This window comes from Amaranthus tricolor, chromosome 3 (assembly GCF_026212465.1).
Source record: "Amaranthus tricolor cultivar Red isolate AtriRed21 chromosome 3, ASM2621246v1, whole genome shotgun sequence".
Classification (NCBI taxonomy): domain Eukaryota; kingdom Viridiplantae; phylum Streptophyta; class Magnoliopsida; order Caryophyllales; family Amaranthaceae; genus Amaranthus; species Amaranthus tricolor.
This window is the reverse complement of record NC_080049.1, coordinates 21,160,368-21,177,252: the sequence shown is the minus strand read 5'-3', so window position 1 is coordinate 21,177,252 and position 16,885 is coordinate 21,160,368. Positions and strand designations below refer to the sequence as shown.

Sequence of the window (16,885 nt, the reverse complement as noted above, 5' to 3'; positions counted from 1 at the left end):
TTTAAAATATTGTAAGTAGTCATTAAGAATTACGTAAGTAGACATTTAAAATATTAAAAGTAGGTATTAAAGATACGGTAAGTAAGCATTAAGGATAATATAAGTAGGCATTAAGAATATGATAAGTAGGCATTAATCTTTAATAGGTTGAGCTTAAGATACGTCTCTCAAAGAGACGGTTTCTCAAGATACTAGTTGAAATGTAATAAATACTCCCCGGTTCTCTAATGTTTTTTCATTTGGAATATTCTACTTCAAAGAAAGAGAAATATAAATAAGATTTTAAAGAGATATAAAAGATGAAATATAACAATGTGAGATCTTGTTTAATTCGTGTTAATGTATAGTTTTTTATTATACTTTTTATAATTTTTATAATGCGTATTTAGATATATTGAGGCTCAAAATTATTTTAAAACTTATGAATAGAAAGAAAAAAAAAACGGAGGGAGTAATTATAATTCGTTAAGCCGCTACAAGCTATTATAATATGGTGTGACTAAATGATGGTCTTATTAATATATTCTTGATAAAGATCTTCACCTTTGTATTGGCAAGCAAAGTCTAGTATTAACACATGGACAAAAATGATTGCTAATCTATTTTTTTTTTCTTTTAGTAATTGCCTTTAATTATTTTTCACATTTTGCTTTTGAATGTTATATTGTTTATTAAAAGAGAAATAAAAAAAGGATTATATGAAATGCTACTATATTTGACATCAATTCCAACCGAAGTTTCCTCCATGCCACAACCCCAAATTAAAGTCTCTTCCACATTTCCCATAATTTTTTGACATTTTATTTTTCAGCATATTCATAGCATGCATTGTATAATTTTGCGATTATTTTTAAAATTTTTCTAGATTATTAAGAAATGTAATGAAGGAGAGAGTAAATTCTGGAACAATCAACAAAGAAAGCGAGCTCAATTATTTTTATTTAATGCCATTTTTAGTGGGTTGAAGAATCAGAAAAAAAAAAGTAGCAGAAAATCATTAGAAATGTTGCAAAGGGCAGCTAGCAATGCATATTCATGGTGGTATGCTAGCCATGTTAGGACTAAACAATCCAAATGGCTCGAACAAAGTCTTCAAGGTATGCCTTATATACTTCATGTACCATTTAGATTCTTCTTCTCTTTTATGGTTTTGATGTTTTTTACAATGCGTAATGCTCTTGATGAGGTTAAAGCCAAATGAGATCACATGTCAAACACTTTATGGATGGTGCATCCATCTATTTGTTATCACAACGGCAAAATTATATACATCTCAGTCAGACTCCTACGCCGCTTATGTGGAAGCGACTTAGTAACATTGACATAATAAAATATTAAAATATATGCAAATTAATAACGTTATCTTTTCTAAAACTAGTGACATGAGGAAATGGACTTGAGATTATACACTTATTTCATTTTTTTTTATTTACTTTTATAAAATGATAAATTAGAGAATTCCTAAAAAAGACAGAAAATAAATCTTTTATGTACATAGTAAGAATCAAATTCATATCACAAAAGTGAAAATAAAAAAATCCTCAACCAACAAGTTACCAAGATTTTCAATTTACACCTATAGCATGGATCATATTGAAGGCGTAGACATTTCGTCACCAAACTTACTAGGATTTATTACAATTTCTTTTGATCAAAATAGTAACGAAAACTATAAATAACAAGAACAATAGAAAATTTATTTAAAATAATCTAATTTTTTAGTGATTTTCCTATGATAATTCCACCTATTGATCAATCATGAATATTCTCAATTTTAGGGGTATTTTACCTAGAGTAAATTTGGGTAATCTAATGACCTGTTATAGTAGGTAATTCATCAAAAAAGTAAATTAAATATTAATTTAAAATTAAAGAAATTTTAAAAATTTACATAAAAAAATTCTAAATAATAAAAAAAATCATAATTTTTTTTAATATCTTTTTCGACATTTTATTATAATTTATCTTTATTTTAAAAAATAAAACTTGTTTTAGTAAGTCATCCAGTTACCTGGTTTACTCTAGAAAAATAACCTTCAAAGTTAGAATTATTCATGGTTAATCAATAGGTGAGATTATTGTAGAAAAATCATAAATAGGTTAGATTATTAGGTAATTTTTAATAATAATAATAATAATAATAATAATAATAATAATAATAATAATAATAATAATGCCTTTTAGTCGAGATTAGAGTAATACAACAGAATTATGTGTTTTTCTTTGTATATTTACATATTTACAATTACGTAATTGTTTATAAATCAATAATGTAACAATAGTGCATTAACGAAAAAATGGTAATATTTACATATGCAAGCTAATCAATCCAATTTTTATTTATTTTGACCATTATGTGGCTGGCTTGCTGCAGATATGGGAGAAAAGGTGGAAGCTATGCTTAAGCTCATTCAAGAAGATGGAGACTCTTTTGCTAAGAGAGCAGAAATGTATTACAAAAGACGCCCCGAGTTGATAAATTTTGTCGAGGAATCGTATAGAGCTTATAGATCCTTAGCAGAAAGGTACGATCATATCTCGAAAGAGCTACAGAATGCAAATACTACACTTGCCTCTGCATTCCCAGATCAATACCAATTTCCTATAGATGATGATGACGACTATAATTCTCCGAGAAAGCCTAAGATATTCAAAGACAGATCGCCATTTAACTCGAATTCAACCTCAAACTCGCACATCCCACAAGCACCGCCAAAATTTCCTAGCAAAAATATTAAGGCTATCATTGCATTAACATCAAAATTCAGTAAAGCCCCTCCTTCGAAGAATGTACCAAAATCAGGAGGTCATGCTAATCGAATCCCGAAATCTGGTCTGACAATTGATGAGGCTATCAATGAGATTGACAAGCTTCAAAAACAAATTCTTACGCTCCAAACTGAGAAGGAGTTTGCAAAAAGCTCTTATGAAAGTGGGTATGCCAAGTACTGGGATATTGATGAACAGATAAATGGAACACAAGATAAAATTTCAAGATTACAAGATGAATTTGGGGTCTCACAAGTTATTGAGGATGATGAAGCTCGGATTTTAATGGCTGAAGCAGCTATCAAATCATGCAATGACACCTTGGCTGAGCTACAAGGGAAGCAAGATAGAACTGCAGCTGAAGCAAAAGCCGAGTATCAGAGGATAAAAGAAGCTCGCAGCAAGCTGAATTCTCTCAAGGGTGAGCTCCTTGGCAATCAAACTGATGCCTCACAGAGTGGAGATCCCTTGAAAGCAGAAGAACCGACTACCATTGACGATGAAGCAGGGGGTGGTTTGAAAGAGTCAAAGGATCTTGAAATACTACATCAAAAGATTAAGGAGCACTTTCATGTTGGTGAAACTGTATCATTTAGTGTCTTAGAAATGGCTGAAAAGATAGACGTGCTAGTGAATAAAGTGATTAGCCTAGAATCTTCGATGTCTACTCAAACGTCTCTAACACATACATTAAGGTTAGAAACTGATGAGCTCCAGTCACAGATTAAGGGCCTTGAAGATGATAAGGCAAACCTGATTGGGGGAAAAACCACTTTGAGTGACAAGCTGGGCGAGATGGAGAATAAGCTGAGAGGACTCGAGATAGAGGAGCTCCATGCACAGATTAAGAGCCTTGAAGATGACAAGGCAAATCTGATTGCTGGTAAAACCTCTTTAAGTGACAAGCTAGGTGAGATGGAGGACAAGCTGAGAGGACATGAGATTGAGGAGCTCCATGCGAGAATTAAGAACCTTGAAGATGACAAGGCAAACCTGATTGACGGCAAAACCACTTTGAGTGATAAGCTAGGTGAGATTGAGAATAAGTTCAGAGGAGTTGAGATTGATGAGCTTCAATCACATATTAAGAGTCTTGAACATGACAACATAAACTTGATTGCCCTGAAAAGCACTTTGAGTGACAAGCTGGATGAAATGGAAAATAAGATAAGAAGACTCGAGGAATCGCTCAAGTTGCAGGGAAGTAAAGGATTTGCAGGAAACATGGTTGTGGAGAAAGAGGTGATGGAGGGTAGAATGGTAAGTGAAGAATTTTTAAACTTTTTATGAAGGAACTAAGAAATGCTTTCTGGTTGTCCTATATGTCCAATCATATCGATCGGGCCAACGATTCATAGTTCTTTGATTTCAGATTATAATGGACTGAAGTAAAATGACTCATTAAATCATATGCATTTCTTATACATCTAAAATTTAAGAAAGCATAAATCAACTTAAAGAATTCTAAACCCTAATTTTGTAATTAATCTACTACAATTTGAAGCTTTACTGATAATAATTACTATACACAACAAAAATTAAATATTTATTCATAAAAATCAAGGAGGGAAACACATACCTTCAATAATGGGGAACTTAATGAGAGAAAATTTTTAGGAAGTAATCGAAGAAGACCCATCAGTGTAAAAAAGAGATGTTGGCTTTGATATGCGTAAACTAAAAGGCTGTAGTTGGCAAAATATTCTCAACTACTAATTCTTTTTTCTTTTAGATAAAGAAAACTAGTTCCTAAAAATATTTTTCTTTCTTTGTTAATCTAGGTGTGCTCTAATATCGGTCAAGATGGAAAAGAAAGTCCCGGAGAAACTGCTCTCGAGTTAAAGGATGAATCTGGAATGCGTTCCAGGACATATAGTTTTCAACTAAAGAAATCTCAGCCGAGCACTATTGATAGTGATCAACCACAAGGAAAATCAAACAACAACGAAGTGGAAGCAGTTGCAAGTCAGCTTAGAGATCATCTAAGTAATCCCCAAGATGAGCCAAATGCACCTTTATCCTTGCAACCTTCAGCACAAAAGAGAAAAGAAGACGATGAGCCAGATTGGCAGCAATTATTTACTAGTGGTTTGGAGGGAAAGGAAAAAATTCTTTTAGAAGAGTATACAGCTACTCTTCGAAACTACAAGGAAACCAAGAAGAAACTTTGTGAAGTGGAGACGAAAAATCAAGAGAATTTCTCAGATATTGAGAAACAGCTTAATGAATTAAAGAATTCTCTTGACATGAAAAATGAAGAGATCCACTCCTTGCGCCAGAGAATGATAATTATGCAGAAAAGACTAGATGAATACAAAAATGCACAAGAGAAAGACATGGAGTCACGTGCAAAAAATGAAGAGTTTGATGGTGAAGATGATATAAGGCTTATGTTTCCTGTTGAAGGAAAAGAGATCTCACCGGTTGAACAAAAACTACGGGCAGACATTGACCAAATTCTTGAGGAAAATCTGGATTTCTGGATGAGGTTCAGTGCTACATTTAGTCAAGTCCAAAAGTTTCAGAATGTAGTTCAAGATTTACAGGCAGAATTAGCAAAGGTTGAGAAAAACCAAAATAATACAGAAGGGAGCAACCACGGGGATACTCACACAAACTCATCTCTAAAATCAAACGTCAGACCAATATATAAGCACCTGAGAGAGACACAAACAGAGTTAACTGTCTGGTTGGAGAAAAGTGAAAAGCTAAAAGAAGAGCTACAGAAAAGATTTACACAGTTGTGTCACATTCAAGATGAAATAAAGCACGCTCTAAGCACAGGTGCTGAAGACAACAATATGAAATTTACCAGCTTCCAAGCTGCAAAGTTCCAAGGTGAGGCAGCAAACATGCAGCAAGAGAATCACAAGGTAGCTGATGAACTACAAGCCGGAATGGATTATATAACCAGTCTCCAGCTTGAAGTAGACCGTACCTTAACCAGGTTGAATGACGAACTAGAATTTTCTAGCTCACAAAATCAAAATGAAGCTGACGGGCCTGGAAGCCAAGCTCGAGTGCCATTAAGATCATTCATTTTTGGGGTTAAACCACCAAAGAAAAAGCAATCCATATTTTCGTGCATGCACCCAGGAATGATGCATCGACGATACCATCATTTAAAAGCCGATAAATCACCCTGGATGTAAGATAAATTGTGTCTTTTAACAGATACAGGTTTTGACAGAGTCGTATCCATATTTTTTTCTTGTATCTTCTAATTATATTGGTTAGAAATTATAGGACCATTTTTGGCAGCACATAGATCTATTGGTTTATGTAAAATAGTTTACAGGAGTTGTGTTTCTCCAAATGTCACAAAGACTGGCTTCTATTAGCTCTGAGTCAAGTTTGATGATACATGAACATGCAATAGAAATTTTTTATTTTGTGCAGAATCGCCTAAGAAAGATAATGGCTCATAGTTTCCTCCATTCTCTTCTACTGATCAAGTTGTCATTACATTTCACTTCCATACCGTAATCACAATCAAGGTTCCACAAAGTACTTCCAGACTAAGGTTTCTGACTTAATCTTACTAAATGTAGTTATATAACTATAACCCCAAATTACTTCCATTTTAAAAAGGCAGTTGATGCCATTAAGGAAGTGCATTGTTCCTAATTTGGCCAAGGCTCACATGTAAAAGTGAAAAAAAAATAAATATTAAACACAATTACTGCACCTTTTGTACATCCTCTTAATAACTGCAAGCCATGAAGTCAACAATGTTTTTTCTTTCATAAACATATAGGAATTTATTTATACTTGGGGTTCAAAAAAAAGGATTTTGTATTGTATGGTTAAAAGCCAAAACAATTGAGATTATATAATACAAGAACTCAATAAGAATAACATAAAAACAAAAAGAAAGTCCACACCCGAGAAATCCATGAACCTGTAGCAATAAAGACACCATGATTCACGATTGGGTTGTGAAAGACACTTCTGATACGACTTTGGCTCCTCTTCCTCGAGCCATGTACAAGCCTATATGATGCATCAAATCCTGCAACAAGAACAAGTAAACACAAAAAAATACAGTCATTAAAGTTTGAACTACATTGAAGATCTCTTTTGAAACTCTTCAAATATCCGATAGAACTAAAAATTTATTAGAAGTACATCATCAAGATTCCAACTCTTCTAGCAGTGCTATCAATTATATGCACATTCCAAAACATTTTAACACTACATTTCTGAACCATATACCTAACATTTGTTGAATATCAATTACATCAAACAAGCATGTGTGCTTCTTATTTATGTGATCCATTTATGTGAATCAGCAGATAGTGTTTATAATCAAGGATCAACTAAAAAACAATCACTTTGTTACTACAAGGCTAAAGTTGCATAAATCTAAACTTAATTGAGAATAATTTAAATCAAAAACATGATTTGCTACACATAACAAGCAGCCTAGAGTCCTATTAATGATCCTCACACAGAAATACAAAAGCATCATAAAAGATATTCAACTTGTCTTTTCCCAGTTAATTAGTAATCGACAGAATCCCTCACTTGTCTCACAGTTATATCCTTATATCAGATTGCATTGTATCCATTTATAGTTTAAATCCTTTCCTATGATCAACAATGAGTCTTCCATAAATATTTTAAAATGATTTCAGTAACAAAGGCTTGGGTAGGGGTAGCTGATACCTCACCCATAATTGGATGAAATAGCTAAGGAAGTCAATTGGTCACGAACAATGGGTCAACACAGTTTCAATCCTAAATCCTTTCCAATATGCAATAAGAAGATATTCATACACCTGTGGATGCGCAACCGTGCCTTCTATAGTCTCTGCCACATATAGTGGGAGGTCATAAGTTGCACAGGCTCGAGAATAGACAATCACATCTTGCAGCGGTGAAAGGATACCCCGATTTCTGGCAGAAAGTACTGAGGACAAGAAATCCAACACACATATATCTGTACATATGCCAATAACCAGCACCTTCAACAAAATATAAAAAGGAAAACAAATCAATAAAAATCTTAGCCTTAAAAAAATTTAAGAAAAACAGAAGGCTACGCAGTGGGTTGAAGAAAGTAGAAACATACAGCTTGCAGCTGGTTGGTTTTCACCCAATCAACAAACACATTGGATCCATTTGTCTCCATTGAGCCAACAAATCCATCAATGCAATCTTTGAGCCTCAAAGTTACATTTAGTTCACCTTCCAACCATTCCAGTTCTAATTTCACATCCATTCAAAAAAAACAAAAATCAACATAGCTCAAATATAAAAATGCTCTAACTAACCAATACAATAAAGTTATTAAATGGCATGTTATCCCATCTTATTTACCTTTAATTCTTTTGAAGTTTTTTCATCACTTTCACTCTCACGTTTTTACTGCTTCACAATTTTAAACAAGTTCAAATCAATTGAGTTCTACCAAGTCCCGAAGAACATGCCCTTAATGCATAAAAGAGTCTTTCATTAAGTACTAACAAAATACTCCCTCCAATTCACAACTATTGTCCCATTTATTTATTGGGTAAGTTCACCTCAAATGTCCCATTTTTTTTTTAGTCATGATTTTTTTTACCATTTTACCCTTAAAATTACAAAAATACCCTCATTTATTTTTATTAACCCTCTAAACAAACAATTAATACCCTATAATTAAACCCCCTAATGCCCACCTAATTAACTACTCCCTCCTTTTTTTATATTCCCTCACCTTCTAGATTCATCTAAAACCCTAACTCCCTTCCTCTTTGCCTCCATTACCTGAAACCTCCATTTCAGTCGAATCATCACACTCTTCTTCCTTCTCAACGACCTCATCATCACACTCTTCTTCCTTCTCAACGACCTCATCATCGGCTTTTAGATCTCCGGCAACTTGCATTACCTTATGTTCTGACTTCAAATCTTGCTCAGTCATCTCCCACAATTCATTTATTGCTTTCCTTTTCTCTATATACTTGTTTCTGAGATTGACTTTCAATGGTTTTGTCCATTCTTGCAACTAAGTCCTCTGTATGATTTAATATCTTATTTTTGGCAGTTTGTTGACATTGCTAAATTCCAAGAATATTCTGACCTCGGCAACCGCTGTCCTTGGACTCAAGAACGCCATCAAAATTAAGAAATTATTTCCCTTGACCTCCCTTGGTGACGAATCGCCAAGAATCGAACGTCTCTGATACCAATTGTTATGGACTGAGTAGGCCATGAGACGAAATCACAGAAGACTGAACAGAAGAATGTATATGAATGTAAAACTATAAATTGTAATTTGTATAACACGAAAGAGAAATATAGAATGTAACCGACAAATGATTACAAAGGATAGTATACAAGCATTCAAGAGGCTCGTTCTCTCCAAAAGAGTATAAGACTCCTCTAAATCTATTACTAAGTATACTATTTCCCTTCCCCTCTATTTATATTATTTTTTCCACCTTTTCTTCCCCCCAACTAACTAATTACTAAGTATTATTTATTACTAAATTCCTATATTACCCCTTTCTATCAATTCATGACAGCTTCGTGTTCTTCATCTCATTAGTGTTCTTCATCTTCTTCCTACTGTCTGAGGCTATGTTATTCATCTTCTTCATTCTCACTGAGGCTGTGTTCGTCATCTCATAGAATCAAATAACGGTCGTTCTAACTCGACACAACCGAGTTAGAACGGATTTCTAAGCTATTGTTCCGAAAGCGATTCTTCACGAGCTATGAAAAAACGCCGAGTCAACTCAGATTTTGTCCAAGTCCGCCAGTTTGGAACGGGAATTCGCGGAAAATCGCCATTAAAATCCAACCTCTAAGCTTGAATCTCGCAGCTACCGTTACTACTTCTTTTATTTTAGACTTTGGAGTTTAGATATCATATAAATATAGAATTATGGAATAGAAATTAGAGAAAAAAAGGTTTGAACCGTTAAGGTTGAATGTTGAACTGAACAAAGCTTGCGCATGAAGATGAAGTTGAATGGCTAAAAATTGTAAATGTGATGTTGAAACTTGAAAGAAACATGCAAAGACAACATGGAGGAGAAATGGAGTTATGATGACTTATTGGGAAAACAATTTGACAAAAGGTACTTTAATTTAGAATTTGGAAATGAAAAGCCTTATAATGTGACTTGGGGAGTTGAAGCCTTGGGGCAATAATTTTTAAAGGGACCTGTGTGTAAAATTTTCTCAGTCTTACTTCCTCTGTTAAAAAATATTTACAACATTAGACTTTTTACGAAGTACAATGCCTAAATATTTTTAAAGGGACTAATGTCTAGAAATTAATTAGTGAAAATTAAAAAGTGACATATATTACTACAAAATCAGTTCAAAGGAAAATTAAAAAACTTATATCCTGCATAATAATTCCAACCCGTTTCGTGATAACCAAATTTTTTCCGTTCTCGTGATCCGTGATCACGTTTTTGCACCATGCTTCATCTTCTTCGTACCTTATCCTTCATCTATTCTCTCTATCTTCTCTTCATCTCATAAATCCTAGATCTACTTTCTATTCTCTTCTATAAAAGCCCTAATTTTTCCCAACATCTACTTTCTATTCTGGCGATTTTAGTGTTAAACCCCAGATTTTTTGATCTACTTTATCTTATCTCTATTCTCTTCATTTTAGATAAAAGCCCTAATTTTTTGTTTTGAAGTTGAACAATGGGTTCACCATTGAAACCTACTGTTGAGTTCTTTGACAAGGATGCAAAATAAAAACCCTTGGTTTGACTATTTTGCTCGATCTACATCAAAAGATCCGGAATGGGGTAAAGAGTTAGACTTTGAAGGTGAAGAAATTGTAGATCAAGTAGGCCCTTTCCCAGCCACTCCATATGATTGGTTTTTTTGTTGATGATGATGTGGAGGAAAATGAGGATGCAAATACTATGCATGTTGAAAAAAAAAAGCAAAAAATGAGGAAAAGGATGAAGATGCCTATGATGTTGCAGGTCCATTTTCTCGTATGTGTGTTTACGGTTTTCTTTCTGACTTCTGATGATTTATTGGGTTTTTTTTTACATTTACATGGTTTTTTATGGTTTATGTGAATTGATTTTGACACCATTTGAGACCATAAGATTTCCATATTGCCACCAAATTTATTTAGGAGGCATTAAATTTGCCACAAATTTATTTTAGGAGGCTATGGAAATCTTGTGAGTGTTGATGATGAAAACAACTTAATTTTCTTGAAACTTGCGCCACTTTGCATGAATTTTTAAAGCCATTTGATTCCTTCGTCATTCATGATTTTGGTACAATGTTTAGTGTAAAGCATCTACACTATTTTACAAGATGTTTAAAACTAAAAATTTTTCTATGTATCCCGAAAGTGTGTTTATGCCCCAAAAAATTAGTTGGCTTGCAAACGTTGTGAATATGTTCATTGCTCCTCTCAAAAGTATGTTATGCTCTGTTTCTATTACTGTTTGTTGACTACTAGGTTGTTGTTGGCATTATTATTGATTGTTGCTTGGTTGTTCTTGGTTGGATTGTTATTTGATATTGGGTTGTTGTACAGTGAACTGGCATTTGAAATAATGGGTCATGAATGGGGTAAATTAGGTAATTACAATGTTAGTGGTAACTTGGGGAATAAGTTAGTATTAGGGGGTGGCTTTATTATTAATAAGGGGAATTAGGGCGTCATTAGGTATCATGAAAATTGTACACAATTGGTGGGTGGGTTTTACTCTAAGAGATCTCAAGCTTTTTGAAGTATTTATCTTTTGTTTATTTTGCAATCATCCTTTAATCGTTCTCTGATCATCTATTTTATAATATAATCTTATTTTTGTCCTATTATTATTATTTAATGTCTCAATTTATTGTTTTAGTGAATTAATCAGTTCATAGCTTGTTGTTGGTTGGAATGTTCATTCATATTGGGTTGATGTTAGCTGGACTGTTCATTAATGTTGGGTTGTCTTTTGTGTTGTTGTTGGTTGATGTTGGGTTGTAAAGATGATTTTAATGAGTTTTATGCAAATGAAGGTATAGGTCGACGTCATGCCGTTAAAAATGACACCACGAAAAAAAGTATTGTAGAGCGAGTACAGCAGGTACTACTAGAAATAGTTCGATGCATGCTTTCTAATGCAGGACTTGGAAAAGGTATTGGAGTAAAGTTGTTATGACAAGTTGTTATATCATCAACAAGGATCCTTATTCGAGAATTCAATTTAAAATTTCGTTTGAGATGCGGAGTGGTAAATTACCTAAAATTTTCAAATTTGAAGATATTTGGTTATATTGCTTAGTAAGCTGGATTCACGAGTTTGAAAAGGTGTTTTGTTGGGTACATGGATGGTGTGAAGGAGTTTAAAATCTATTCACCTTCAAAAGGTTGGGTTATTCTCATGGATGGTAACTTGGGTTATTCTGTTATTGTGTGTCACCTTCTTCTTGCTGTTGACATTAATGACTGTCCTAACTCCTTGTTGTTGTTGATACGATGCCTAAATCCTAGTAATTGTCTTTCTATTAACACTGTACTCATTTGCAAGATCATTAATTTTGCCATGAACTAGTTTGCATTTTTTGTTTAAGGCTATCAATAACTCATGCATAATTCTTTTGTTTTTGCAATTAGTAAATATTGTATTGAAGTTGGTTGGTGTGTTCATTTGATGCTCTCTGAATATAAGGAATTTTCATGGCTTTTTTGGTTTCAAAAGTGGGCAGCTTTTGAAAATTTTGGGGTTCCATCATAATTTTCTGATCACTGGAAATTTTTGGTTCATTTCTAAATTGTGGACATTTTTTGGTTTCCACCAAAAATTTCTCATCTGTTCAATTTTTGAAAATTTCTGATGTGTTAATTTCATGCAATTTTTTTCATATTCATAATGACCTGAAGTAAACGAATGATATGAAATTCATAAGTACATAGCAGGAGACAGTTCTACATTGTCGGAAGTCATAAAAGAAGTGTTAAAGAGTTCAAGAAGTGAAGCATTTTTATTTTATGTCAATTAGAATTATGTAATTTATTGGAATTTATGTACTTTAATTTGAATTTATGTAATCAAATTTATGAAATTTGATGAATTGTAATGGAGGTAAATTTCCCTCCAAAATTGTATTTTCCTTTTTGGTTTGATAGAAATGGAGAGAACAATTAGATATTTATTGTTTTTCTTAATCTCTCTTACTTACACATGTGAGCCACCATTTTAGGTGGTCCCTCCAATTTCTTAATATTTGTGCCCGAGCAAATGGGACAATAGTTGTGTATTGGAGGGAGTATGTTCTCCTCAATGACGAAATTTACTAGGATTGGAGAGGCATCACCTGAACTATTTTTCTAATATTATATAGCATTTTAAACATAATGACAGTTTCAAAAATCATATAACAATTGACTTATTGTTAAAGTTAATGTTTTCATAATTAAGAGGTCAAAAGTTCGCTCATCCAATGAAAGTTTAGGGTCTAAGAGGGAAGTGAATTGGGCCAACACAGGGGTCACTCGGACAAAAGGCACACTCCTAAACTGTTCACGGTAGGACTTGACACAATATGATTTGGCACAAGGCACAATAGACACCTAACATGGGCAGCCCAAGACACACAATTTCTATAGACCACATTTTTGAGTGACACAGTACGACATTGTTCACGTTAGATGGGCTCGGCTCGACACGATTTCCATGGACCGTCCAAGTTTCACCACTAGTTCTTCTCACATTATTTGCATTTATATTGAAGAAAACTCAAACATGTCAAGAAAAATTGTTTTGTTCAAGCAACAGCTAGAGGTGTCCAATACCGGTCAAATCCAACATTTACTCGACCTTGTATAACCATCCTAACTTTAAATATGACTTTACAATGATATAAAAGCTAATATGGACGCAAGACTCGATTTTGACTCGACCTGTAACACCTATGCCGATCCAGTTACTCAAATGAACACCTTAAGCAATAGTGTATTTGACGTTTGGTCAACAATGTCAAATGACATCACTGAATTTGGATGAGTTGTTGCTACCATTTGTATTTCAAATTTCAAAGCGAGGGTTGACTCTGAATTCCAACGTCACAATACATTTTTCTACTCGAAAAAATGTGGTTTAGGGTACCCAATTTACAAAATCAATTTGACACTCCTCTCTACTTGAAAAAATGTTGTCAATTAAACTTCTTTTCATTTATTGAATAAACATCTAGTTAAAAATTTCTCATTGTTATTGTTTATTAATTTGGTACAAATTAAATTTTTTTGAATATATTCTTCTTTGGGAATTACTCTTAGCTAGTAGCATAATTTAAAAATAGGAACTTTAAAAGACATGTTTTAATTAGGTATTAGGATCCTCTCTATTACTTTTCTTTATTACCCTTGCTAAGATTTCAACACTTATTTTAAAATAAATAATTAAATCTCGAAATCCCCCATATTTTCCTCTATCAAACAATTCTAATCATTAGATTGAGTAATGGAATCTCCATTACATTTTAAGTAATGGAGAGGATCTTAACTCTTTAATTAGTACCATTTATTTGGAAACTTTGGTATAAATTTGCATGTTGGAGTTTAGTGTGCCTTGAGTGCACCATAAGCATGATAATATGTGTATGTCGGTGGAGGATACTAAAGAGATGTGTTGGTTATGAAGTAGAGTAATTCAAAGGCATGTAGCATGCCCCTGTCTACTGCCTGCTGTTTTCATGAAGATCAGAAGGTTCTGGTCAGTTGCTCGACCAAGGCCAGCAGCCACTCGACCAACACCAGCCAGCCGCTGTCTCAATTTTGCGATAAGTTGCTACGGATATATTTGAGGGCTGGGCTTTTGCCCATTCATTCCCTTATGACTCTCTATATAAATAGTGAATGTAACTCACCTAAACATAACATTCTAACCCTAAGCCAAACACAAACGCCTATTCTTTCTCTTCTCTTCTTCTCTAAGTGTAATACTCTTCATTGTATGAGTTCTTGAGAATTCCATTGATTATTCTCTATAATACAAGCAAGCTAACCACCACTGAGGATGTAGCCTATATTGGATGAACCTCGTAAATCTTTATGTCTTTGTTTATTGCATTATTTCTCATTGTTCTTCATCCTAGTTCATAAAAGTGTCTTGTTTCTTTACATAGAACATCCCTACCATTGTTCTTGGGTGTTGTAGGGATAAAGGTTGAATCTTTATACCCTAGAATGCTTCTTATTTCAATGCACAATACTAAATGTAATTTTTCATTTAAATTATTGACATTACATTAATTTTTTTTTTTGGATCTGCCCTGTAAATAAAGTGCAATAAAATTACTATATTTTGAATTTGGGGCAAGCTCTAGTTAATCACATGGGTATAAATAACAAAAATTCAAATATAAGCTTGTCCCAATTGAAAAGAAGTTCCGATTCAATAACTAAAATTGGGTACAGTACTTCACTTCCAACAAAAAACCAGTTGGAAACAAAGTTGTTTGGAACGTCTATAAAAATAAATAAATACAAGAAATTGAAATATAGAAATAAAATAAAACCTGGAACTAATTTGGATTCAAGAGAGCCTGCAAAACAATGAGGAGGATATGGAGGTTCAGGAACATCAGGATCATGAGAATCAAGAAAACCAAAAATCGGCAATTTCTTATCGCAGAAAACCCTAGCTAATTTCGCAGCTTCTTCCACCATTTCTGCAATTTGTTTATTTGGAACTCTTGGAGCCTAATTCATCAGCCAAAAGCATTCAAATACAAATTAAAAAGAAAAAACTAAATTAAGATGCTAAATCAATTCAATGAAGAGCATTTAAAAAATGAACATACGAGGTTTCCAGCGCCGACAGTGCAGAATCCATTGATGATATCGACGAGAACGAGGCCGATGCAAGTGTTATCAGTCAAAAGCAGAGTTTCTTGTTTCAAAGGAAGCTCTTTTTTTAGATGATCAATGGTGGAATATGCTACTGATGATGACATATTCGTTAGCTGAAATTGTGTTTCGGGTTGAAAATATTAGAGACGATGGCGTAGTCAGAAAATTAGACGGTTTTGGATATTGAGATTGCGGCGCACTTTTTCTGCAAAGTACAAGTTAACGAGTATGACTGTATGAGTCGTCTCCAGTTGGTCCTTGTCACTTATGCACCTGTGCTCCTCACTTGTCTTCTTCTCCATATAGCATCCCTAATGGTGACCAAAAAAAGTCAAATTACAATATTTTACAATTTTTCTTTCTCTAAAAAATTTATCTTTTAATCTAATCTTATCTTAAATTGAGTGGTTCAAGAATGGGGATATTGGTTCTGCAAAGAGTCTCGACCGAGATTACCCTTAATCTCTATCCAAACTTATATACTATGTAGTCAAAAGTCGTGATTTAAAAGTCTCAAGTGAGATCAACTTAATCTCGGTCGAGATTATGAAGTCTTAAGTGAGATTGTTCCAAGTTCGATTAAATCTAAAGTTGGTGAAAGGTAATATCCTTTTGGTGTTTAGTCTCAAGCAAGACTTGTGCTCAATCTTGGTTGAGACTTTGGAATTCCTACCGAGACTCACCCAATCTCGATCGAGATTGGTAAATGCCAAAATCAAAATGATGGTTATGTTAATTATTTTCCTAACCCTAATTATTCCTGTAAAGATGATTTACTATATAATCACTTCCAATACTTAGATTTAGGGTATAGAGGAGATGTACTAATCTAGAGAGCCACAAATTAGTTTTGGTGAGTAGGAAAAAACTTCTCTGTCATCGTTGTGTTATGATCTCTTTTACATAGAGAAAGTTTTTCCTAGGTGCAAAAGTTTTGTTTTTTTGATTCCTTTTACATTGATTGTTAACTACGTAATTTTTGGGGTTGTCATGGTACTGTTTATTCAATTAATTTATTTATTTAATAATTAGTATCATACCCTTTGACCTTTTCAGTTGACCTTGACTTTCGGTTAATGGGCTTTTTCTGGAATTACCATTTTCCTTGAATGGCCCATGGTCCAGTTACCTCTAAAAAACCCTAACTCCCCACTTTCCCACAATGTATGGCTCTCCTTGTTTCAAGATGAATAACTGTCCATTCTTCCCATGACCAGTCCACCTCCCATTACTCCCACTACTCCCATGATAGTTCACTTATCCTTAGATATAACTTCCCTTCCTCAACAT

General features: G+C 33.7%; 2 protein-coding genes across 3 annotated transcripts; one reads left to right on the top strand and one right to left on the bottom strand.

Moving 5' to 3' along the window:
* The first annotated feature begins 976 nt into the window (after positions 1–976).
* Positions 977–5,921, top strand: LOC130808451 (protein NETWORKED 2D). The gene is made up of 3 exons (XM_057673928.1): positions 977–1,097; positions 2,375–4,029; positions 4,551–5,921. Exons 1-3 carry the CDS (start codon positions 1,004–1,006, stop codon positions 5,919–5,921), a joined length of 3,120 nt encoding a protein of 1,039 aa, XP_057529911.1. The 5' UTR covers positions 977–1,003.
* A 517-nt stretch (positions 5,922–6,438) lies between these two features.
* Positions 6,439–15,882, bottom strand: LOC130809276 (nicotinamidase 1). Of its 2 annotated transcripts, none has more exons than XM_057674979.1 (5): positions 15,547–15,882; positions 15,262–15,445; positions 7,844–7,977; positions 7,438–7,736; positions 6,439–6,781 (listed from the first exon to the last, which is right to left on the bottom strand). In XM_057674979.1, exons 1-4 carry the CDS (start codon positions 15,697–15,699, stop codon positions 7,479–7,481), a joined length of 729 nt encoding a protein of 242 aa, XP_057530962.1. In that variant the 5' UTR covers positions 15,700–15,882; the 3' UTR covers positions 6,439–6,781; positions 7,438–7,478. The 2 variants fall into 2 exon arrangements, with proteins under 2 accessions (XP_057530962.1, XP_057530961.1); XM_057674978.1 differs by having other exon boundaries at positions 7,551–7,736; positions 15,547–15,878.
* Positions 15,883–16,885: the final 1,003 nt, after the last annotated feature.